Raw genomic sequence first — 24853 nt, 5'->3', positions numbered from 1 at the left:
TCAAGGTTAACATAACTGACTTGAAACAATGTAGGTGAATTCATTTAACTTTACCTGTTGGTTTGGGGGGTTTTTTCCCTAGACTTGTGGGATCTTAGTTCCCCAGCCAGAGATTGAACCCGGGATCCCTGCAGTAGAATCATGGAATCCTAACCAGTGGACCACCAGGAAAGTCCTTGACATAACTTTGAATCTGATATGCTTTTCCTTCAAATTCGTTTTCAAAAGTAAACTACTTTTGTTGATGAGAATGCAGATAAGGAAAGTGATTTTTTTTTTCTGTTTCTTTTTTGGTACTCAGTTCAGTTCTGGAAATTTTTTCAGTATGTTTGGAACAACTTGAGTGTGTGAGTATACTTTTTTAAACTATAAATGCTATGAAATGTAAATAGAGATCAAGTATTGGCAATCAAAATTTAGCATCTAAATTGAGGTGAATTGTGAGTGTGAAATACACACCAGGTATTGAAGACATAATATGAAAAAAAGAAAATAAAATACTTCTGTAATATTTATTATTGAGGTTTTCCTGGTAGCTCAGCTGCTAAAGAATCCGCCTGCAGTGCAGGAGGCCCCAATTTGATTCCTGGGTCAGGAAGATCCACCAGAGATGGAATAGGCTACCCACTCCAGTGTTTTCAGGCCTCCCTGGTGGCTCAGCTGGTAAAGACTTCGTCCGCAATGGGGGACACTTGGGTTCCATCTCTGGGTTGGAAAGATCCTCTGGAGCGGGGAACGGCTACCCACTCCAGTGTTCTGACCTGGAGAATTCCTTGGACTGTGTAGTCCTTGGGCTTCCCAGGTGGCACTAGTGGTAAAGAACCTGTTCGCCAGTGTGGGAAACGTAAGGGACTCTGATTTGATCCCTGTGTTGATCCCTGGGTTGGGAAGATCCCCTGGAGGAGGAATGGCAACCCACTCCAGCATTCTTGCCTGGGAAATCCCATGGACGGAGGAGCCTGGTGGGCTACAGTCCACGGGGTTGCAGAGAGTCAGACACAGCTGAGTAGGCACCTTGTGTCGTCCACGGGGTTGCAAAGTGTTGGACACGACTGAATGACTTCCACGTATACTGAAATGATATTTTAGATATATTGTGCTAAATAGACTGCATTATTAAAATTACCTTCACCTTTTTCTTTTAACATTTTAACGTGGCTGCTACAGTCCTCAAAGTTCAGGTTGTGGTTCCTGCTACATTTCTACTGGGAACCGCTGATCCAGACTGTCTTCTTTCCAAAGGCCAGAGGCTTGCGGGAGAGGGGCACTCCATTGCCCTACTGCCCTATTAGGGCTTCCCAGGTGTTGCCAGTGGTAAAGAACCCAGCTGCCAATGCAGGAGACGTCAGAGACGCAGGTTCTATCCCTGGGTTGGGAAGATCCCTTGGAATAGGAAATGGCAGCCCACTCAAGTATTCGTGCCTGGAGAATCCCATGGACAGAGAAGCCTGGCGGGCTACAGCACATAGAGGCACGAAGAGTTGCACGTGCGTGTTGTCCTGCTAAATGTTCCACTTACTGAAGAAGGGCTTCCCTGTGGCTCGGCTAGTAAAGAATCTGCCTGCAATGCGGGAAACCTGGGTTCGATCCTTGGGTTGGGAAGATCCCCTGGAGAAGAGAAAGGCTACCCACTCCAGTAGTCTGGTCTGGAGAATTCCATGAACTGTAGTCCATGGGGTCGAAAAGAGTCGGACACGACTGAGTGACTTTCACTTACTGGAGAAGCTGGGTCACTTCCTCAGAGTTTCCCTTAACTAGTCCCGTTAACGGTTTCATTTCCAGAGAACTGGAAGATGTGCCCACAGGCCTAACTGGACTCAGAATCAAGATGTGGGGTGGACTGTGGGCCCGGTGCTGCCAGGGGCCACTTGGAGTGGGCGGCGATGCTGAGCGGGTCCAGCTGCACCCCTGACTATAAACTGGCATTTCCCCCTTTCACATGGACCTCGGAGACCCACCCTGTGGAGACCCAGTTCCATCCCCTTACTGAATAAATCAGGCCTGCATCCTTGATGACCTTTGCCTGCATCAATATTTTACAAAGGATTACAGATCAAAAAAGAGGAGGTCGGTGGGGGTGGGGGAGGGGGGACTTTCCTGGCAGTCCGCTGGTTAAGACTCTGCACTTCCATTGCAGAGGGCACAGGTCTGATCCCTGGTCTCAGGGAACTACGTTCCCACAAGCCAGCTGACAAAATAATAATTCACTAGGGATTACACACTGATGTTGTTTTAGTTCCGCCGTTCCTTCGTATTTATCTGCTGTGCTCATTCTAGAAAGAAGAGCTTTCCTTTGTGACTGATGCTGTCGGAAACAGTTCATACAGATGATTGCTTCTCCCTCTCTCCTAAGTGGTGCACTAATTATGGCAAACGAGTGTCCGGATTTTTGCTCTGTTTACTCCCCTCTGCAACTTATTTGTATTTATTTTATTGTTTGGCCTCGCCACACAGCTTGTGGGATCTTAATTCCCCCACCAGGGATCAACCCTGCAATCCCTGTAGTGGAAGCGCAGAGTTCTAAACACTGGACCCTCAGGGAATTCCTTCTGCGTTGTTTTAGAGATTTTTTTCTCTGTCAAGTTTTTAAAGACTAACCTTGTTGGGATATAGTTCACGTGTCCTACAACTGACCCCTTAGAGTATATAAGCCAATGGTTTCCAGCACAGTCACAGCTGTGCAACCATCACTACAACCAACGTGGGACCATTTTCATCACCCCAAGAGCAGAGCGTGGATGCGTTAACATCCCTGCTTCCCAGCCCCAGGCGGCCACCAGGCAACTCACTGTGTCTGTGGATTTGCCCACTCTGGATGCTCCATATGAGTGGAATCAAGGATAAAGAGAAAGTGAAAGTCACTCAGTCGTGTCCAACTCCTCTCAACCCCATGGACTATACTGCTAAGTCACTTCAGTTGTGTCCGACTCTGTGCGACCCCATAGGCGGCAGCCCACCAGGCTCCCCCATCCCTGGGATTTTCCAGGCAAGAGTACTGGAGTGGGGTGCCATCGCCTTCTCCGATGGACTATACAGTCCATGGAATTCTCCAGGCCAGAATGCCGGAGTGGGTAGCCTTTCCCTTCTCCAGGGGATCTTCCCAACCCAGGGATCAAACCCAGGTCTCCTGCATTGCGGGTGGATTCTTTACCAGCTGAGCCACAGGGGAAGCCCAAGAATCCTGGAGTGGGCAGCCTGTCCCTTCTGCAGGGCATCTTCTCAACCCAGGAGTCGAACCAGGTTCTCCTGCATTGCTGCTGCTGCTGCTCACTCACTTCAGTCGTGTCCGACTCTGCGACCCCATAGACATCAGCCCACCAGGCTCTCCTGCCCCTGGGATTCTCCAGGCAAGAACACTGGAGTGGGTTGCCATTTCCTTCTCCAATGCATGAAAGTGAAAAGTGAAAGTGAAGTCGCTCAGTCGTGTCCGACTCTTAGAACCCCATGGACCACAGCCTACCAGGCAGATTCTTTACCAACTGAGCTATCAGGGAAGCCTGGAATAAAGGATAGATGGTCTTTTGTGTCTGGCTTCTTGTAGTTCATCAGTGTTTGCAAGAAGCGGCCATGTAGTAGCCCGTCTCAAATGTTTCGTGTTTGCCAGCTCTCAGTTGATCCGAGTGAGTTCGGATTTGAGTTGTTTTCACCTCATCACTACTGTTTATAATGCTGCTCTGAGCATTCCTGGCCAAGTTTTTCTGAGGATATATGTTTTCACTTCTCTCAGGTGTGCACCTAGGCATGGAATTGCTGGGTCACAAGGCAGCTCTGTGTTTAATCCTTCGAAGAACTGCTAGACTGTTTGCCGAAGCAGAGGCACCATTTTCCTTTCCCTCCAGCTGTGCACGAGGGCTCCTATTTCTCTGTATCCTCACTCACACCTGCTGTTTTCCATTCTTTTTGATTGTAGCTATTTTGGAGAGTGTGAAGAGGTATCTAATTACCAATTTGATTACCATTTCCCTGATGGCTAATGCTGCTGAGCATTTTTCATACATTTATTGGCCACTTGTACCTCTTCTTTGGAGAAACATCTATTTGATCTTTGTCTTTTTGGCCATACCGCGTGGCATGCAGGATCTTAGATCTCCAACTAGGAATTGAACCCAACCCCCCTGCACAGAGTCCTAGCCACTGAGCCACCAGGGAAGTCCTTCTTTGCTCATTATTTAATGGAGTTATTTGGGTCTTTTTGTCTTTGTATTATTGAGTTGTAGAAGCTCTTTAAGTATTTTAGATACAAGTCCCTTATGGATATTTGGCTTCTGAAAATGCCCTGTTCTGTGGACTTGGTGTTTTCCCTTGAGGATCATGAATTCACAGAATTGCTCCCCCATTTCCATGTCTAGAGTCAGTGCTTTGGATACTCAGACAGTCCTGTGGTTAGCCAGGGGGAGCCCCTCCCATGGCTTCCTGTTCCATCAGCATCCTCACAAAGGTAGAATTTCAGGTCAGTGTCAGCAGGAAATGAGAGGACTTTCCAGGCTCCAGACGACCCCCGAGCCCACCTCCACGGCTGGGACTGCTCTGCCTGCAGCACACAGGGGTCTGAGCAGGTGGGCGGCCCCCACCGCCTGCTGTGTCTGTGTGGGAGGAAGGAGCCACCGTTTCTGCAGGTCTGGTTTCCCCCAGCCTGGTTTTCAGCACACAGAGTCCATGACTGTGCAGGAGAGGCGGAGACAAGGACTCAGGCACCTCCGACCTCCCTCCAAGGACACAGATGTACACAGACACCCTCTCTCCCTGGCGGGCTGCAGTCCGTGGAGTCGCAAAGAGTCAGACACGACTGAGCAACTGGACAACAACCTCTCTCCACCGTTGTCCTTCTGGAGAGAAGATAAAACTCAGAGGATTAAAGGGTGGTGCAATGTACAACCTCTCCCCAAAAAGAAAAATCAAACAAGCAACCCAGTAGCAAAAGACAGGTGGGCGGGCAGGATCCCAGGCCCAAGCTGTCCAAAGGGGGACGCAAGGAAGAAGTGGACCTTGATGTCCTAAGGGGACGCAGGGAAGCAGGATCGGCCGTTGGGAGTGTGTCTTCCCACAGACATCATTGCTTTTCATTCTCACAAAAGCTCAGCAACATGTATGATGCGATGTTTGTTTCTACTCTATAGGTTAAAAAATTGAGGTCTGAGGGGTTCGAGGAACTTGCCACATGTAGGCGGCCAAAGAGTGAGTGGGGTGTCAGCCTGAAAGGAAGGTCTGAACTCCTTCCGCGCCCTGGCTCGGAGGGTTGGAGGCAGAAACCCGGGCCCTGGACCCCCGAGAGGGACAATCTGTAAGATGCTCCTTCCCAAAGGGCTCCGTGGGGAAGGAATTTGGGGAATGCTACGCAGAATAAGCATGTTTTATGATCCCATCATTCCCAGGACCTCAGCAAAGACTCAGAAGAGCTACAGAAGAAACTAACCTTGTCCGATTCAAGCAAGTTTTTGAATACATTTGACCGAGAAAAATGCCCTCACCACTTTCCCCTCTGAAACTCTGGACGACACAGGGCTGGGGAGGCTGCCTGCGTTCAGGTTGTGTGACACCTGTGTCTCCTGTGACCAGCAGCAGCCATTCTGGGTGATGCCAGGCACCCCGGGGAGACTCAGCCCCTCTCACCTTTCAGGGGCTGGACTACACCCCTTGATGCTGGAGCCTGAAATGTCGCACATTTCAACCGGAAAGGCCAGACAGTGACGGTTCTATTTTCTTTATTCCTTTGCCATTGATTCACTAGCAAATTACTGAACTACCAGGCAGAGTGAAGACTCCTTGCTGTGAGAGACTCTTTGGGATTTCTCCATGCTGAGTAGTACTGAGTAACTGAACACCCGGAACCTGGGAAGAATCTGAAAGGATTCCCCAAGCCCCGGGAGCTGTGCAGCGGATTCATTACAGGTGGGAGGGCAGGGGCTGGCTCGGCTGAGATATTTTGCCTTCGGATTTTAGAATGTACTTTGGCTTTTGAATTTAAGTGTCAAGGCCCTCTCTGAACTCCAGGATTCTTTGGTTTACTCATTTACCACATTCTTTAAATTATTATACTAAGCTAACCAAACTGACCTGTGCCTGCCTGACCGGAACCAAAGAAAGGCATATTTTATATGGCCAAAATGAAAAATGGGCAACAGGACAAAAACACTTACAATTTTTTATTTTACTGAAGTATAGTTGATTTACAATGTCAATTTCCGCCGTACAGCAAAATGACTTAGTTACACGTGTATGCAAATGCTTTTTCATATTCTTTTCCATTATGGTTTATCACAGAATATCGAATAGCTCCTCTGCTATACGATGGGACTCTGTCGTTTATTATTTATAACTTTTATCATCCACTAAGTACTTCTTCAGAAGTTGCCTCTTTCATCATAACAACTGAAGAACAGATGATATGATTAGTAACCTGAGAAATTCAGTGCTGCTGCTGCTGCTAAGTCGCTTCAGTCCTGTGCGACCCCATAGACGGCAGCCCACCAGGCTCCCCCGTCCCTGGGATTCTCCAGGCAAGAACACTGGAGTGGGTTGCCATTTCCTTCTCCAATGCATGAAAGTGAAAAGTGAAAGTGAAGTCGCTCAGTTGTGTCCAACTCTTTGCGACCCCATGGACTGCAGCCCACCAGGCTCCTCCATCCATGGGATTTTCCAGGCAAGAGTACTGGAGTGGGGTGCCATTGCCTTCTCTGGGAATTCAGTGTGTTAGCTTGTAATTAGATCTACTGTTTTTGGTTTTTTTTTTTTGCTGTTTTGATAGTTAGGTAAGAAACTGCAGCTTGTCTGTCCCACATGGAAGCTCTTCTACCGTACAAAGCACCGCAGAGCCACATGCCTTGAAACCCTCCAGTGGGACACGCAGGCAGGGGACCCCCCCACCCTCCTACATGACAAGCCCTGGTACTATATACAGTGTCTGTAAGCAAGCCGGCACAGTGCTGGGCGTGCATGTGCTCTGAATGAGGGTCAGCTCCCTCCAGCCTCGGGCTTCAGCACTGTCGGAGCTCGGCGGTGACTGCCTGTCCTGAACCTGGGTGGGCATGCGAGATTCCCACAAGCTGAGAGGGCTTTGCAGTTGCTTCTGCAAACCTGAGCTCCAACATAGCCAGTGACGTTAGCATCTTCACTACACACCCGCCATCCATGCAGGGAGCTGGGGAGGGGGGCAGCCTTTCTGAAGCTTTAGGAAATAGAGTAGCTGGGGTTCTTCTACTGCTAGGATCTCTTATACATCAGACCATAGTGCCAGCTCCATATTTAAAGTAGCAAAGATACTCTTCACATAAAAGAAGTCCTTCTCTTTGTCCCAACATTTGAAATAGTGGACAATGTATGATGCTCAGACTAAAAGAACTGGGTTCAGATCGCAGGTGAGCTACTTACCAGGACACTTATATATTCCTTTATCCAGCATGGTTTTTCCAGTGGTCATGTACGGATGTGAGACTTGCACTGTAAAGAAGGCTGAGCGCTGAAGAATTGATGCTTTTGAACTGTGGTGTTGGAGAAGACTCTTGAGAGTTCCCTGGGCAGCATGGAGGTCCAACCAGTCCATCTTAAAGGAAATGAGTCCCGAATATTCACTGGAAGGACTGATGCTGAAGCTGAAACTCCAACACTTTGGCCACCTCATACGAAGAACTGACTCATTTGAAAAGACCCTGATGCTTGGAAAGACTGAAGGCAGGAGAAGGGGATGACAGAGGATGAGATGGTTAGATGGCATCACCAACTCAATGGACATGAGTTTGAGTAAACTCCGGGAGTTGGTGATGACCAGGGAGGCCTGGCGTGCTGCAGTCCGCAGGGTCGCAGATTCGGACACGACTGAGCCACTGAACTGAACTTACTCAGCATATTCCTTTACTTAAACACCCCAGCTCACCCTCCTCCACACAACAGGAAGCCAACGGAAGCTCAGAGGCCCACCTGAGGCCCTAATGGGAAAGCGAGTCTTCCAAGGCGGGCTGAGGGGACAGCGGTGACTGCCAGGCGCCCTTGCCAGCATCTCTGCATTCTCATCGACCCACGAAGCTCTCAGGGCCACTCTCTGGACCTCCTGAGGCTTATAAGGCTGTGGCTCCAGTTTCCTCTAACAGCTCCTTCCAGAACCACTGCTCAGGAGGGAAAGAAAAACCTTAGGGAATAAGGCTGGATCACTGAGATCAGGGAGCCAGATGCAGTTTGATTTTATTTAGAAAGGGCTTCCCAGGTGGCATTAGTGGTAAGGGACCCCCCTGCCAACGGAGGAGTTACAGAAGACCCAGCTTCAATCCCTGGGTCGGGAAGATCCCCTGTTGGAGGAAATGGCAACCCCCTCCAGTATTCTTGCCTGGGAAATCCCACAGAGGAGCCTGGTGGGGTTGCCGGGGGTTGCAAGAGTTGGACATGACTGAAGTGACATAGAGGCAGCAGCTGAAAGCTATTCCAATCCCTTATACTCACCTTCTGAGTTGATGAGAGGAGGAGGAGGAAATTGTTTGAAAAGTGCTTCCTGGTCAACAAATGGCTGCTCTTAATAATGATACTACAAACAATCAAGACCCCTTTGCTTCTTTTAGGTCATAGTTCCTACTACTACCATGAAGCACCAGTGGAATCTAACAACCTTCTTGGTGTTATTCTGCGATTGTGATATTGTGTAATAATGTATACTTTCACAGAAGATCAAGGTTAGTGTAATCTGTAGACACCCTCAGCTCAGTCGCTCAGTCATGTCTGACTCTTTGCGACCCTGTGGACTGCAGCACCTAGGTTTCCCTGTCCATCACCAGCTCCCGGAGTCTACTCAAACTCATGACAATTGAGTCAGTGATGCCATCCAACCATCTCATCCTCTGTCATCCCCTTCTCCTCCTGCCTTCAATCTGTCCCAGCATCAGGGTCTTTTCCAATGAGTCAGTTCTTTGCATCAGGTGGCCAAAGTATTGGAGTTTCAGCTTCAGCATTAGTCCTTCCAATGAATATTCAGGACTGATCTCCTTTAGGATGGACTGGTTGGATCTCCTTGCAGTCCAAAGGACTCTTGAGAGTCTTCTCCAACACCACAGTTCAAAAGCATCAATTCTTTGGCCCTCAGCCTTCTTTATAGTGCAAGTCTCACATCCGTACATGACTACTGGAAAAATCATATCCTTGACTAGATGGACCTTTGTGGACAAATAATGTCTCTGCTTTTTAATATGCTGTCTAGCTTGGTCATAACTTTTCTTCCAAGGAGCAAACGCCTTTTAATTTCATGGCTGCAATCACCATCTGCAGTGATTTTGGTGCCAAAAATAAAGTCTGTCACTGTTTGCATTGTTTCCCAGTGTATTTGCCATGAAGTGATGGGACTGGATGCCATGATCTTAGTTTTCTGAATGTTGAGTTTTAAGACAACTTTTTCACTCTCCTCTTTCACTTTCATCAAGAGGCTCTTAAGTTCTTCACTTTCTGCCATAAGGGTGGTGTCATTTGCATATCTGAGGTTACTGATAGTTCTCCTGGCAATCTTGATTCCAGCTTGTGCTTCATCCAGTCCAGCATTTCTCATGATGTACTCTGTATAGAAGTTAAATAAGCAAGGTTACAATATACAGTTTTGACATACTCCTTTCCCAACTTGGAACCAGTCTGTTGTTCCATGTCCAGTTCTAACTGTTGCTTCTTGACCTGCATACAGATTTCTCAGGAGGCAGGTCAGGTGGTCTGATATTCCCATCACTTGAAGAATTTTCCACAGTTTGTTGTGATTCACACAGTCAAAGGTTTTAGCATAGTCAATAAAGCAGAGTGAGTGAAGTCGCTCAGTCGTGTCCGACTCTTTGTGACCCCGTGGACTGTAGCCCAGCAGGCTCCTCTGTCCATGGGATTCTCCAGGCAAGAATACTGGAGTGGGTTGCCATTTCCTTCTCCAGGGGATCTTCCAGACCCAGGGATCGAACCCAGGTCTCCCGCATTGCAGGCAGATGCTTTATCATCTGAGCCACCAGGGAAGCCCCAGTGAAGCAGAAGTAGGTGTTTTTCTGGAACTCTCATGCTTTTTCAATGATCCAATGGATCTCTGGTTCCTCTGCCTTTTCTAGACAACCTGACAGAAAATAAATCTGATTCAATGAAATGATTGCTATTTCAATTCTCAAAGGCATTTCTTTTCTTTACTATTAATTTTGAATAGATAACATATGATCGTTGCACAACTTTCAAAAGGAACAAAGGGTGCACAAAGAACAGTCACCCTCCAACCTTCACCCCCTTAACATCCTTAGAGGCAGCCATTGCCAACATTGCTCTTGATCTTTGGAAACACAAATTTATATACTTTCTTTGTCTCTGTGCACAGATGGCCAGCATACTACACACATGATTCTGCACCTTGATTGTTTTCCTATATATCTTAAAGATCTTTCTGTTAGCACAAGTTCCTGTGTCCCACACACTAAGGCCAAACAAACAGAAACATTGGCATTTGGAGGAGAGAAAGGTTTACTGCAGGGCTAGGCAAGGAGTTGGGTGGCTTATGCCTTTAAAAAATGTTAAAAACCCTGAACTTCCTGAATGGTTTTGGCAAAGCACTTTGAAAAGCCAGGTGAGACAGGGGAATAGCAAGGTACAGTGACCACCTGGTGCACAAGCCTCTGACTGGCTGATGGTGAGGGAACGAGGTGGTGTCACAGGGGTTACCTTCATGCAGCCTGGGGCTATATGCTCACAGAAGTTAAACCTCCCTTGCGGTGGGGTGTTTTCATATCTTTAAAGCAACTCCAGAAATGTGCATCAGATACTGTTATCTGGTAAAGCAGAGAATGGGGGAGGTGGGGAGGAAGGCCGCTTCCCATGAGGCCCCACAGAGTCCTGCGGGCTGTATTTTTATATCAGAAGGCACAGCTGCCTTACGTTTTAGGCATTCCGCGGAAAGGACGCAGGCCTATTTCTTTGACTCTCTCCCTTTGGTGGCTATGGAAATCGTTTCCCATCCTCCCATATTAAAAATAAATAAGTAATAATGGTGTTTACGTTCCAGTTGATGTCAGGGCCTCTGGACCGCCGCCCCTCCCTGCTCTCTCCCCACCAAAGGCCTTTTAATTGACTCATACCTCCACAGTTTGGGCCAGTGTAAAGCATTCACCATAAAAACCAAGCAAAACCCAGAACAGCCGGGCGCTCCCACGTCTCCCTCTCCCGGCGGCTCGCCCCGCACGTGGCTCTGCAGCTCCGGGGTCGGTCCTGAGCTTGTGACCGGCTCTCCTGCCGGTACAGAGGGCGGCTTCTGGGGACGCCGCCTGTCCGGAGCCTGCAGCAGCTGCAAAAACCCACGAGAGGCGGGTAGCGCGCCCCTGCGGGCGGCGAGGATAGACCCGCGCGCCAGGAAGCTGTCACTTGCCGCCCGGCGCGAGCCCGCTTGGCTGCCTAGCAACCGCTTGCCAATCGCCGCCGGGCCCCGGCCGTTTTACGGCAGCGGCCCTCCCCCTTCCCCTCCGCGCACCGCCTCTGAGGGGCGGGGCGGAGGTGTGCGGCCAGCGCCAGCCAATCGGCGCCGCCGTCTCGCGCTCAGCGCCCTCCAGTAGGCCGAGAGCCGGGCGGCGGCCGTAAGGCGGGGCCGAGCTGTCGTGACGCGCGCGGGCGGTAGGGTGCGGTGTCCGCGCTGTCCGCTTCGCCGGGTGTCATTGGGATCCGAGGCGCTGCGGCGAGGGCACCGCGGGCGGCTAGGTGTCCGGCACGGCCATGGCAGGAGCGCTGGTGCGGAAGGCGGCGGACTATGTCCGGAGCAAGGACTTCCGGGACTACCTCATGAGGTGACGAGTCCCCCCGGGGCCGGACCCTGGACGCGCAGAGGACTCGGGGCTCCGGAGCGGATGGCGCGCGTGACGTGGGGCGCGGGGCGGGCGGGAGCCCGGTCACTCCTGAGGTGACGAGTCCCCTGGCCGGACCCTGGACGCGCAGAGGACTCCGGGCTCCGGAGCGGATGGCGCGCGGGACGAGGGGCGCGGGGCGGGCGGGAGCCCGGTCACTCCTGAGGTGACGAGAGTCCCCTGGCCGGACCCTGGACGTGCAGAGGATTCCGGGCTCCGGGCTCCGGAGCGGATGGCGCGCGTGCCGAGGGGCGCGGGCAGCGGGGCGGGCGGGAGCCCGGTCACTCCTGAGGTGACGAGTCCCCTGGCCGGACCCTGGACCCTCAGAGGATTCCGGGCTCCGGAGCCAATGCCGCGCGTGACGAGGGAAGCGGGCAGCGAGGCGGGAGTCCAGTCAGCCGAGCAGGGTCCCGGGGTAGCGGGCCGGCGGCTGGGGGGCCGCGGCGCAGGGTCCTCCGGACGGTGGGGCGCAGGCGGAGCCCCGGCGCGGTCGAGCGCTGAGAGCCGGCCGGGTCCGGCGGGTGGGGCCGGGGCTCCGCCTCCAGGCACCTGCCTGGCAGGTGTGCGGCGGCCGGGCGCGGGGAGGGCGCGCCCTGGAGTCGCGCGGGGCCAGCGGAGCGGCGGGGGCCAGGGCTCCTTCTCCGCCACAAGGGCACCGTGCCCGCCGGGGCGACTCGTCCTTCGCGTTTCTCAGCTTCAGGAGGTCAGGCGTGGGTGGGAGGGAGTCATATCCAGCACAGTCTTACAGAGGAATATTCTGCCAACCTAGCGCACGCTTTTTTGCATGGTATTTTCCGTTGATTCTTTCCAGGTAGAAAGGGTCTTGGCGGGATGAAAGGCCTAAAGACACTTTCTGTATTTTATTTCTGTCTCTAGCCTTGAGACGCCTGCTTTGTATTTCAAAATATTTAATAAGACTTTAAAGCCGTTTTATGTAGTTTATTTGGGGGCTTCCCAGGTGGCGCTAGTGGTGAAGAACCGGCTTGCCAACGCAGGAGACTACAGAGGTTCAATCCCTGTGTGGGGAAGATCCCCTGGAGGAGGGCATGGCAACCCACTCCAGTATTCTTCCCTGGAGAATAAATTTAAATTTTAGTTTTTATTTGTGTGATTTTCTTAAACCTAGGTAAATTTAATGCTGCAGTGTTTTTCAACAGTTTAATGTAGTAGAGTTAATGACAGCTAAGAGATGTAACCATCCATAGGGTACAGTATGAAGGCAGCTTCATTTACCAGTAAAAAAAATATATATAATTTGTTAAAATTTTGAATCTTATTGCAAATACTGTTTACTTCTAATTTTAAAGATCAGTAGGGTAAGAAAAATAATTTTCTGCCATAAATTTGGGATCAAGAACTTCACTCTTGAGTTTTCTGAAAAAAAAAACCAAAAAACAAAAAACAAAAAAAACAAAACTTTTTGTACTTGTATAGCACTGTGGTTAATTAAGATAGATGTTTAGTACTGTGGAGTACAGTATTTATCAGGTTAATGTCCTGGAAAGTCTGAGCAAAGTAATCATGTGAGGCTGTGTGCTTAGTCCCTGCAGTTAAGTTTCCCTATGGCTTCAGATACTACCTTAGGTTTTACTGATGTTTTCTCCTGTGTATGAGCCTTCCTAATAGTTAAGGACAACTAAGGATAAGACTGTATGGTGTAATTAAGAATAAAATCTTATCCATATTAGAAATATGCTGATGATCACCTAGGAAGAGTTTGTAGAATATATGTATTTTCAAGGAAGAGAGTTAGCTCCACTTTTCTAAATTTATATTTTTTCTACTAGATAGGTGTCTGAGAGCCAGACATTTCAGTTGAATGCTTTGATGTGTGGTCTAACGTATTTTCAGAGGTTAGGTTCATGTAGCTTTAATGTTTGTATAACTTCTCTAGCATCACTTTAATTGTATTAAGCTCTGACTAAATGAGGAAGAGAATTGCAGTGTCCAGGAAAGTGCTGCGAGGTTTGGCTCTCAGCTAGGATTCCGAAGAATGACTTCAGGCCAAGGGATCTCCAGCAGTCAATCCCAGTGGACTTTAATTACCCCATCTATGAAATGGGCTTAATCATAATGTCCTGTCTCACTGGGTTGTTGAGAACATTAAACCAGGTGAGGGGTGTGAAAATAGTTGGAAACCTCAAATCACTATGTATTTCTATTATAGCTTGCTGTCTTTGTAGCAGAAACATTTTAAAAAGTTTCCTGTTATGGGAAAAGTTAAAATCATAAATGTGGATTTTTTACTGAACAGAGCTTGAGTCTATGCACCCGATACACAGCAAAGCCAATCTCCTGACCCGGCATGGTGGAGAAGGAAAGTGCCGTGTTTATTGCAGGGTCCCTGCAAACCAAGAAGGGATGGATCATGTTCATCCAGACTCCCAGATGACTCTCAAGAAAGGGTTCTTAAAGACACAAAACAAAAGAGCGAGAGTTGCAGGGTGTGTGATCAGCTTGTGGACTTCTGACTGGTGGATGGTGACATAACCAGGTGATTTGGGGAATCTTAATAACAATCTGGAACAACAGACTGATTCCAAATAGGAAAAGGAGTATGTCAAGGCTGTATATTGTCACCCTACTTATTTAACTTCTATGCAGAGTACATCATGAGAAACGCTGGGCTGGAAGAAACACAAGCTGGAATCAAGATTGCCAGGAGAAATCTCAATAACCTCAGATATGCAGATGACACCACCCTTATGGCAGAAAGTGAAGAGGAACTAAAAAGCCTCTTGATGGAAGTGAAAGAGGAGAGTGAAAAAGTTGGCTTAAAGCTCAACATTCAGAAAACGAAGATCATGGCATCTGGCCCCATCACTTCATGGCAAATAGATGGGGAAACAGTGGAAACTGTCAGACTTTATTTTTTTGGGCTCCAAAATCACTGCAGATGGTGACTGCAGCCATGAAATTAAAAGACGCTTACTCCTTGGAAGGGAAGTTATGACCAACATAGATAGCATATTGAAAAGCAAAGACATTACTCTGCCGACTAAGGTCCGTCTAGTCAGGGCTATGGTTTTTCCTGTGGTCATGTGTGGATGTGAGAGTTGAACTGTGAAGAAGGCTGAGCGCCGAAGAATTGATGCTTTTGAACTGTGGTGTTGGAGAAGACTCTTGAGAGTCCCTTGGACTGCAAGGAGATCCAACCAGTCCATTCTGAAGGAGATCAGCCCTGGGATTTCTTTGGAAGGAATGATGCTAAAGCTGAGACTCCAGTACTTTGGCCACCTCATGCGAAGAGTTGACTCATTAGAAAAGACTCTGATGCTGGGAGGGGTTGGGGGCAGGAGGAGAAGGAGACGACAGAGGATGAGATGGCTGGATGGCATCATTGATTTGATGGACATGAGTTTGAGTGAACTCCGGGAGTTGGTGATGGACAGGGAGGCCCGGTGTGCTGCGATTCATGGGGTCGCAAAGAGTCGGACACGACTGAGCGACTAAACTATAACTATAATGACAGTCTTCTAGTTCCAACTTCTTATGGTGGAAATGTAGTCACCACCCCCACCATGGGTGGGGTCTTTGTTCCTGCAGAACAACTCAAAGGTCTGTGTTAGACTGTTGTGTGTGTCCCTTTAGGAGTTAGCAGCAGCATTAGGACTTGGTTTGTCGCTGAACTATTGTTTACTCTTTCATTACTTTTCTTGCTTACATTTCCTTCTTTCTGTGTTTCCTCACTTTCCCCATTAGTAACTGCCTGAATCTGCCCTTGGGAACTTCAGGAAGGCCTTGGAGACTAAAGCCCTTTTCTGTAACAAGAAATGGGGGCATAGAGGGGCTTTTATACCCAGAAAGGCCCTACAGGGTCGCGCTCATTTTCACAAGGTGTGAAGCTGTGTATTTTGACCTGGAAATACTTTTGTGGACTGAACGGAGGAAGTGAGTGTCCTACTGTGCTTGTTTTCTCTGCTGTTCTTGGCAGCAGTGGGATCTCATGCCAGCCTGCCAAGAGATGATTGAGGACAGGTTTGAGGACTGGTATCAAAAGTCTCATCAGAAGCTCTTTTATTAGCCTTTTCCCCTAGAAAGACAGACTTCTCTCTCCAGAACTTATTAAAGGGATGTTTCCTCTGTTTGTTCTTCCAGTCTTCCTTACAGCCCCTGCTTTGCTTCTGCAAAAGCAAATGAAGCAAAAGACAATTTCATATTCTCCTCCAATCAGAAATGGGGTTCTGTGCCTGCTCCTCTCATCAGTTCTACATTCTTTGCAATCCTGGACTACTCAAGAGCTCCAGCCTTCTTCTTACAGCCTGCCAAAGGGGTATAGAGGTTTTCCAAACTAAAGCTGTTGTAGAGTTTTAAAGTCATCTTATTAACGACAGAGTTGACATCTGCAGCAAAAATTTAAAATCATGTTTCACATAGATTATAAACTCCTGTCAGTTACATTTTCTGAATAAGATTGAAATGCCTTTCTTACTGAAGTGAATTTTCAAGTGTATTTTAAAATGTTGATTTTTTTTTTGTTTTTGGTTGAGAATTCTGAGTTGAAAGAGCAGGCTCTAACCAAAGGCAGCGTGTGGATTTTGTTTGGATCTGGTACGGATGAAAACAGCTCTAAAAGGCATTACTCGGACAACTGGGACATTAAAATAGGGTCTCAGTATTAAAATATTAAGTAATTAGCAATAGTTTTGTTGTGAATGCTGGCAGTATTGCACCTAGTATTGAATTTGAATGATAGGTTTGAATCCGAGCCCTGCTGCTTTCCAGCTGTGTCAGTTCAGTCTTGGACAAATTTCTTGGTTTTTGTGCTTCGGTAACTGTTTGATGACACACCATAGTGCTGCGTATACTTACCGAAAGAAATGTTCTATTAACTTGTATTTTTATGAATATTCCGTGCTTAGTCCCTGAATTCCTGGTACTCTCCTTTTGGTACCTTTCAGCTTTCCTTTCCCTGATTTCTTCTTCTTACCTTAATGAAACTCTTGAATCAAGAACTTTCTGGATCTCTATTCTGTTATCTTTCTAAAGAGGAATAAATTATGTCCCCACATACCTTATCAGTGGAAAGCAAAAGAAGATAGCTTTTTTGGGGGGAGGGGGGGTCCTCTCCTCTTATTCTCCCTCCTGAATTAAGAAAAATAAATTAGAAGGAGCAGCTAAGCTTGGAGATAGGATGTGTGTTTTGTGGTCTGTCAAAGTCTGTGCATGTTTATACTAGAGATTTATTCCCCTTCCTAGAGGAGTGAATGGATGTTTATGTGCACATATGTGCAAAGGAGGTCTTCTTAAGTAAGCCTAGATCATGAGTGTTAGAAAATCAGTTTATCAGTCAGCATGCTCTTATAAACTCCAGGTAAGTTGGGTGTTTGCAGTGAGTATTCTCCAGTTAATAAGGTTTTCTATTCTGTTAATTTTAACTTCTAAGCTTCCAGGAGAGCTTTAAGAATTTATAGTTAATACCCAAGGGAGAAGTGGCAGGGGAAAACAGAACTCTTTCCAAATAGAATAGAATGTTAGAGCTGAATGGTCCTCAGACATCAGATGGTCCAGCACTTCCCTAGCCATATGGGAAAACTAAGATCCAAACCACGCAGAAAAGTTGAGACGTCGAGACCCTCTGGATGCCAAAGTTGTGAAGCCGAAACAGGAATGTATATTTAAGATTTGAAGGGAAGTAGTTAACGCACAAAAATGGTTTTGAAAAGAAGGTGTCAGTGCTTTCTTTGCACCCCCTTTTCCTGTGTATGTCTCCCTTCTCTGCCACAAGCTTCCATACCCTGCCCTTGGCTTTGCTTCCCTGTCGTGTAAATGACCTTCAAACACTTTCTGAGGCTGAGTGTAGAAGCAGAACTGGCCACAAGAGTTTCTTTTCTGCCTTCCAGTTTAGTTTTGACCAGTTGAATAACACACATTATGATTTGTAAAAACACCCTGATTTTAACTTGAAGTAGAAAATCAGGTAAAAGTTGGTGAGAATAAATGAAATGGTGGTCACCATTTTCAGCCTCTAAGAGAATTGCAGTCTAGAATATCTCAGAATCTTACTTTACTCTCAGGAGTGATATAGACAGACTATGCTAGGATCCTTTTAGTACTGTATAAGGAGAAGACTCTTGAGAGTCCCTTGGACTGCAAGGAGATCCAACCAGTCCATTCTGAAGGAGATCAATCTTTGGAAGGAATGATGCTAAAGCTGAAACTCCAGTACTTTGGCCACCTCATGCGAAGAGTTGACTCATTGGAAAAGACTCTGATGCTGGGAGGGATTGGGGGCAAGAGGAGAAGGGGACAACAGAGGATGAGATGGCTGGATGGCATCACTGACTCGATGGGCGTGAGTCTGAGTGAGCTCCGGGAGTTGGTGATGGACAGGGAGGCCTGGCGTGCTGCAGTTCATGGGGTCGCGAAGAGTCGGACATGACTGAGAGACTGAACTGAACTGAAAGCAAATTATAAATTACCTAAATTACCCAGAGTACTTGCAGAGAAAGCTAACAATTACTGTCAGTAATTTTAGGAAAAGGAAACAAATTGTCAGTGCCCAGGAGACTTGTTGAAAATAAAAATGGGTGTGGAAAAGACCTGGGACCAGACAAGCAGTATTCAAATAAAGGAGGAAAAGAAGATAACGTTTATTCAGGCTGGTCCTGGTCCTCCTCCTCTCTCAACTCCATCATCATTCGGCTTTTTTTTTTTTTTTAATTGTTTATTTGGCTGTGCGAGATCTTTAGTTGGGGCAGGTGGGATCTTAGTTGGGGCAGGTGGGGTTTTGTTCCCTGACCAGGGATCAACCCTGGAGCTCCCTGCACTGACAGTACAGTCTTAGCCACGGGACCACCAGGGAGGTCCCTCCATCAACATTCTTACCTGGTTTCTCCTTCACAAAAATTCAAGGTCAAGTGAACCAAGAAAACCTGTATCCATTTTGAGTTTTTTTTTGTTTTGTTTTGAGGTTTTTTAACCTTCACTGAAGTACAGGCAGCGTCCCGAGTGGAGAGAGGGTGTTCTCCACACAGTTTTACATTTCTGTCCCCAGGTGCAGTTTGTGTGGCTTTTAGGTTTATCTTTCTTTAGAATAGCTATTCATACTGGGAAACTTTTCTAGTTTGGCCCTGCACCAATGTCCTTTTTAGATTTTTTGACTGATAGTTGATTCACGTTTTGGACAACTCTGACGCAGAATTAAGAGATGTTGAGTTGTGGATTTTTGTATTTCCCAAGGATGTTTAGAACAGTTTTATTCTCAAGGTCGTTTTATAATCATTAAACCACTATTAAAGTGATGTGATCAACATTATTTTTGTGATCAGTTTCACGTAGGACTTTTGTACTGAGCAGGGAATGGTGGCAGAAATTAATTCCTCCTTCACATTCTGCCCTAAGGTCACCTGTTGTAAAATAGGGTAGAGTTTGAACTATTGTACAATCCAGGGAGAGAGTTCTGAATTGAAAACTAAATTATCAAGTTGACATTTTGGATTTTAAGAACTACATCTTGGAATATTTCTGAAATAATTTGTAGGAAAAAAACAATCAGCCATTGGTCATTGATCGGTGAATAAAAGGCTTCTGCCAGACCCTGAACAGAGGAGAGCAACCCCCAGAGGTGACTGCAGCCTGTAAACTGCCAGACCCTGCCCTAACCGGCTCAGGACGTTGCCCCCAGTAAAGCCCTGTGCTCAGCTGAGACCTGCTTGTTCCACAGTGGAAATGTCATCTGTTAGAACAGCTCACTTAACTGTGAAAGACGGGCTCTTTCTAGGCTGGTCGTAGTTCATAATGGAAGCTACTTGAAGTGTATAATTAGCACCTTTGGCAAGTACTTTCATGCTGAAAATTAGAACTTCCTTGATCCCTAACTCGAAACAACTAGAGGAGGGACCTCCCTGGTGATTCAGTGGTTGGGACTCCGCTTCCAGGGCAGGGGGCATGGCGTGGGGTTCGTTCCTGGATGGGGGAGTCGCGCAACGTGCCCAGGAACAAAAGGACAAGATGAGTTATTCGGACGTGACTGTGTGTATAGAGATTTATATTGTTTTATTCCAGTGATTCTTTCAGTGAAAGTGAAGTCGCTCAGTTGTGTCCGACTCTTTGCAACCCCATGGACTGTAGCCTACCAGGCCCCTCTGTCCATGGGATTTTCTAGGCAATAGTACTGGAGTGCATTGCCATTTCCTTCTCCAGGGGGTCTTCCCGACCCAGGGATTGAACCCGGGTCTCCAGCATTGTAGACAGATGCTTTACCGTCTGAGCCACCAGGGAGGTAAGCTGTACTTTAATAAGAGTTTGCCTTAACAGAACTGTTCAGCTATATCCTGGAAAGAAGAACTAGCCTTTCAGCAATAAAAGTAACTCGACATATTTCTGAATGGCATTAGTTTTAACATTCAGGAAAACAATTAACATTGAAAGTTTTTTCTCTTCATTCAGCAAACATTGTTTGAATGCCTTGTGAATGCTGGGTGTCACTTGGACCAGAGTTTCAGTCATGAACAGAATATAGAATTACACACCTATTTTTAGGGGCTTATGTTCTGGTGATAGCCTGTTAGTAAGAGTGGAAAGTTCCTTGTGGATAGAATTCTGCAGCACTGTGCGTATGTCCAACTAGTTGTATTCAAATAAATGCTCCCTTGAAGCCCGTGCTGTCCAGTCTGAGAACCCCCAGCCCCAAGTGGCCGTGGAGCTCGTGGAGGGTGGCCAGTCCAGGCTGAGGTGTCCAGGGAGTGTTGGCGCCCACTGGATCTCAGAGACTTAGAGCCAAAAAAGAATGCAAAGTGCCTCATTGTGAGGTTGTTCTTGATTACATGTCCAAATTAAAATATTTGAAACATTGGAATAAATAAGGTTAACTCCTGTTTTTCGTTTTTGTTAACATAGCTTCTAGAAATATTTAACTTCCTTATGTGGCTCCCGTGTGTGACTTGCATCGTATTCCTATTGGATAGCCTGGCTTTAAGGATTAAGTTTATTTTTGATAAAATTAAGGTTTACTTTCGTTAGGTAAAGGTTGTTATTAGAAATATCACTAACTCATCTCTTTTAAAAATGTGCTGCTTGTGTTGTAGTTCTGTTACTGAGACGTGGACACGTGTGCCGTTAAAGAAACTGAAATGTCTCTAAGCATCTGATCTTTTTTTTTTCCTTCCCTATGTCTTTCCTGTCCGAATCTTGGCGGCTCCTCACGAAATAGTACGGTAAGAACCTATCTCTCCTTCGAGCAAGGCTTCTGCAGACTTTGTGCCATAGCAGAGTTATGGACAGGAAATAGCACATCCTGCCTCCATCCTGCAGGCCTCGGGCCGGGGGCGCCTCCAGTGGCCCCTGGGTCCTCGAGGTCCCCTCTGGACTCGGGCTTCCCTGGAGGACCAGTGCCCTGCCCTGCACCTGTCTGGGGCACAGGCCAGATGCTACTCCAGAGCAGCGAAGTGACGACTGGCACCTCACACTAGATAGAAAGGATGTTTTCTGCGGTTAGATGATTTCGTAACTAGTTTTGAAATTATATTTTCCCTTTATGTTCTTTTTAAGAAATGTATCTTAAGTATCTCTCAGTGCTTATAACCACAAGTGTATATATAGCCCTTGACTTGCAGAACCCTGTGTCATATAACCCTACACTCAGGCCAGTGAAACTCTGAGCACTGTCATGTGACCGGAAGTCCCCACCCTGCCTCAGGTTTCAGATTCACGCCAAGGCCTCCACTGTCTGGCCACAGCTGTGATGCAGACACTGGGTATGGCCGAGCCCATACGTGTAGATGCAGAGGTTGCTGAGCAGAGCAGAGTGACGGGAAACAGTTAGACAGCAAGTGATGGGAGTAGACGTGGTAAAGAAAAAGGCGGAGAAGAAGATGATGTGGGATAAAGTGAGGGGCCACAGGGAAGGACAGGTCCCTCCCTGAAGTAAGCAGGTGAGGAGGGGGAGACATTGTGTCACTGGAGGTCTGGAGGGTGAGGAAGAAGGGAAGTGGCCAGCCCTCATCTAGACACCAGGACTAGGAAAGGTTCAGCTGTGTGTGTCTCAGACAGAATCCAGTCTGGAAGCAGGACTAATTAGCCACCCCAGCACCTCAGAGGTTCTGTGCACCAGCTGTGCCTAGGTTACAGGGTCCGTAACTCAGACGTAGACGCCGCAGTTCTCAGCATGCTGGCGCAGGACAGCTCTGGCGCTGGATAGCTTCTCAGGGCACAGCCTCGTGCTTGCGTCAAGCATATCGTGCAAACATTTCAGAGTATTAGATCATGACAAAGGGAATTCTCATCTTTTTTTTTTTTGCATTTCCCTTCTTTCTTATTCTTAGGAGGTTTTGAATTTTAGTGACTCTTGGTCAGTATTTAAAAATGCAGATCTAGAAATGTATTCTGCAGTCTAAATTTATCTTAAATGCTCTGATAGGCAGAAATAAAGCACTGCTTAGTGTTCTGATAACCAGAAAGGGTCTTTAGCCAATGATGTGTGGTTTCCTTCATATTTTACTTTTATTTTTTTCGGCTGTGCCGCGTAGCTTGTGGGAATCTTAGTTCCCCAACCCGGGATCAGACCTGGGCCTCCGAAGTGAGAGACTGAGGCCTACCCACTGGCGCCAGGGATTCCCTCCCTCATACTTTCAAGTATTATTTGCAAATTGTACATAAATAAGACAAGTTTTAATTTAATAGGGGAAGCCCCTGGGCTTATTTCAGCCTCAGAAATTAAATTAAGTTGGCTGTCACTGCTGTTCAACATGGACAACTAGGTTGTGGTGGCCTGTGATGGCTGTGGTTGCCCGTAAGAAACAGTTGGTCCATTTTCTAAATATAGCTCGCTACTGTTATTTTAAAAGTATTTTCAATCTTTATTTCATACTATCTGAGGTTCCAAGTATAGATTTTTTGCTTCTCTGATCTGAATATGATCATATGAACTGAAAGCAGTTTCTTCCCTTTCTAAGTTATTTTCTTCAGAAAAAGTATCCAACTTAGGGTCTGTATTTTAAGAGATACTGACACATCGTAATGAAAACTTGAAAAAAGAAGTTCTGATAGATTTAAACATTGCAGAGAATAGTTCTAACAAGGTTTAAGTTAAGTTGTGGCAAGATTGAATTATGCAAGAAGTTGATCTCATTTGAAAATTCTCTAAATGAGATGGTCAGAGATTACTTACCTGTCATCTGGAAGTTAGCAGGGACCTTGGTAAAGTGCCTGCTCCCTTCAGTTTGGGGTCTCACCTGTGAGAACTGCTGATTCATAGGCCAGCATTTGCACAGCCCAGCGCCTGCCTGCCTGGTAACCTTCCAGGGGTTAACCGCACAGTTTGCGTTACCATCTAAGGTAGAGGAAGCTGCAGCTGTTCATGGCTCCATCTTCACTTCTCGTCTTCTTTCTCTCCTCATTTTTTACAGCACTTTTGGGGCCCAGTAGCCAACTGGGGTCTTCCCATTGCCGCCATCAATGACATGAAGAAGTCCCCAGAGATCATCAGTGGGCGGATGACATTTGGTAAGGACGCAGGTGTGGACGATTGGGAGGGATTAGGTGTAATTATAGCAGGATACAGCTCCTGCGCATGTTCCAAGTGTGTCGCCCCAGATACTGCAGTCACAGTAGAAAGTACCGCAGAGAGCCTGCTGGCATTGAGGGACCTTACGTCACACAGCAGGGAGCAGCTGGGCTGCTGTGTTTAGAAGTATTTGTTAGGGTCCTGTCTGCCTTTCAGAGTTAGTGCCCCCAGTTAAAGAGTGTGTCCTCTTGAGCTTTATTCAGAAAAAGTATCTTTAAGTTTACTTGAAACTCTTAATATTTGACCTTAAAACATGTTGAGGGGATTAAATAGCAGGTCTTTCAGGTGACAGACTATAAACAACTGTAGGGGACAGAAAAGGAGCTCAGAACTGATGTCCGTGCACTGACTTTAATAAATAAGAGTAGCCAGCAACGGGGCAAACCATCTCATGAGTTTCCCGTCTGCGGAAGCATGTAAAGGTCGTAGCAGAAGACGCTCCTGTGTTGAGGCAGTCGGCCCAGCAGCCCTTGCTCCTGGAGGCTGTCAGTCACTGTCTGTCTTGCGTGTCCTGACAGCCCTCTGCTGTTACTCCCTCACGTTCATGAGATTCGCCTACAAGGTGCAGCCTCGGAACTGGCTCCTGTTTGCCTGCCACGCCACCAACGAAGTTGCACAGCTCATCCAGGGAGGACGGCTGATCCGGCACGAGTGAGCAGACCCCTCCCACCCTTTGTGTTTTGAGGACCTGGGCGGAGTAGAGCAGAGATCACTAGGGGTGGGTGTGGACAGAAGTGCATCCCAGCTGGGGAGACTTGATTCAGAGCAAAACTATGCCAAGAATTTGAAACAGTGATTGGGTGGTTAATACACAGTGAAAAGTCACTGATTAAAACAGGAACATTGGCATGAAGTAGGCAATCACTGTTTCTGTAAAATCCTGACTGGAAATAAGTGTTACGTCAAGCTCTCCATGACCTTTCTTAAAGGCCTCCTGACCTTTGAGGCTGTGGAGAAGTTGTTTCCTCACGGGTTTTGCCTTGTGCTTCTTCCCAGGATGTCTAAAAAGGCATCAGCGTAACAATGGGAGATGAAGAACCGGCCTTTGAAGGGACTGCATCGCCAGCTGCTGTTGCCGAGTCACGGATTCCACCATCATGAATCGTCTTGCTGAGGAAAATACGCAGAATGCTGTTTTTACTAACCAGACTATTTTTCTAGACATAGCAGAGTCCGTAAACCAACTCTCTGCTGCCTTACGAGTACTGAATATTTTCCTTCTCTTCAGAAAGAGTAGCACAAATATGCAATCAATTTAATAATTCTCAATGAAGGTTTTATCTGCAGTAATATGTGTATTACCTATAAGAATATACTTAGTGAAAAGCTGAAGAGAACAAAATTTGTAACCATTAGCATTTAAGTACTCAGAAGTCACATCCTTAATGACCATGACCCGGCTGACAGCTGGCCACATGCCGGAAAGCACATTGCCAGTGTTTGAAAAGCTATTTGTACTTCTGTGCAGTGTGTATATTGAAATGCTGTAAATTAATGGCAATAAATGATTTAAATATTTGTCAAAAGA

At 47.1% G+C, this 24853-nt stretch overlaps 1 protein-coding gene across 1 annotated transcript; it reads left to right on the top strand.

Annotated features, from left to right (window-relative positions):
- MPC1 (mitochondrial pyruvate carrier 1) lies at positions 11564-24853 on the top strand. Its single transcript, XM_018053459.1, has 5 exons — positions 11564-11762; positions 20974-20977; positions 23168-23264; positions 23844-23976; positions 24322-24853. The coding sequence occupies exons 1-5, from the start codon at positions 11692-11694 to the stop codon at positions 24344-24346; spliced, it is 330 nt and encodes a 109-aa protein (XP_017908948.1). The 5' UTR covers positions 11564-11691; the 3' UTR covers positions 24347-24853.

The sequence above is a fragment of the Capra hircus genome, chromosome 9 (assembly GCF_001704415.2).
Source record: "Capra hircus breed San Clemente chromosome 9, ASM170441v1, whole genome shotgun sequence".
Lineage (NCBI taxonomy): Eukaryota > Metazoa > Chordata > Mammalia > Artiodactyla > Bovidae > Capra > Capra hircus.
This window is presented reverse-complemented; position numbering and strand designations above follow the sequence as displayed.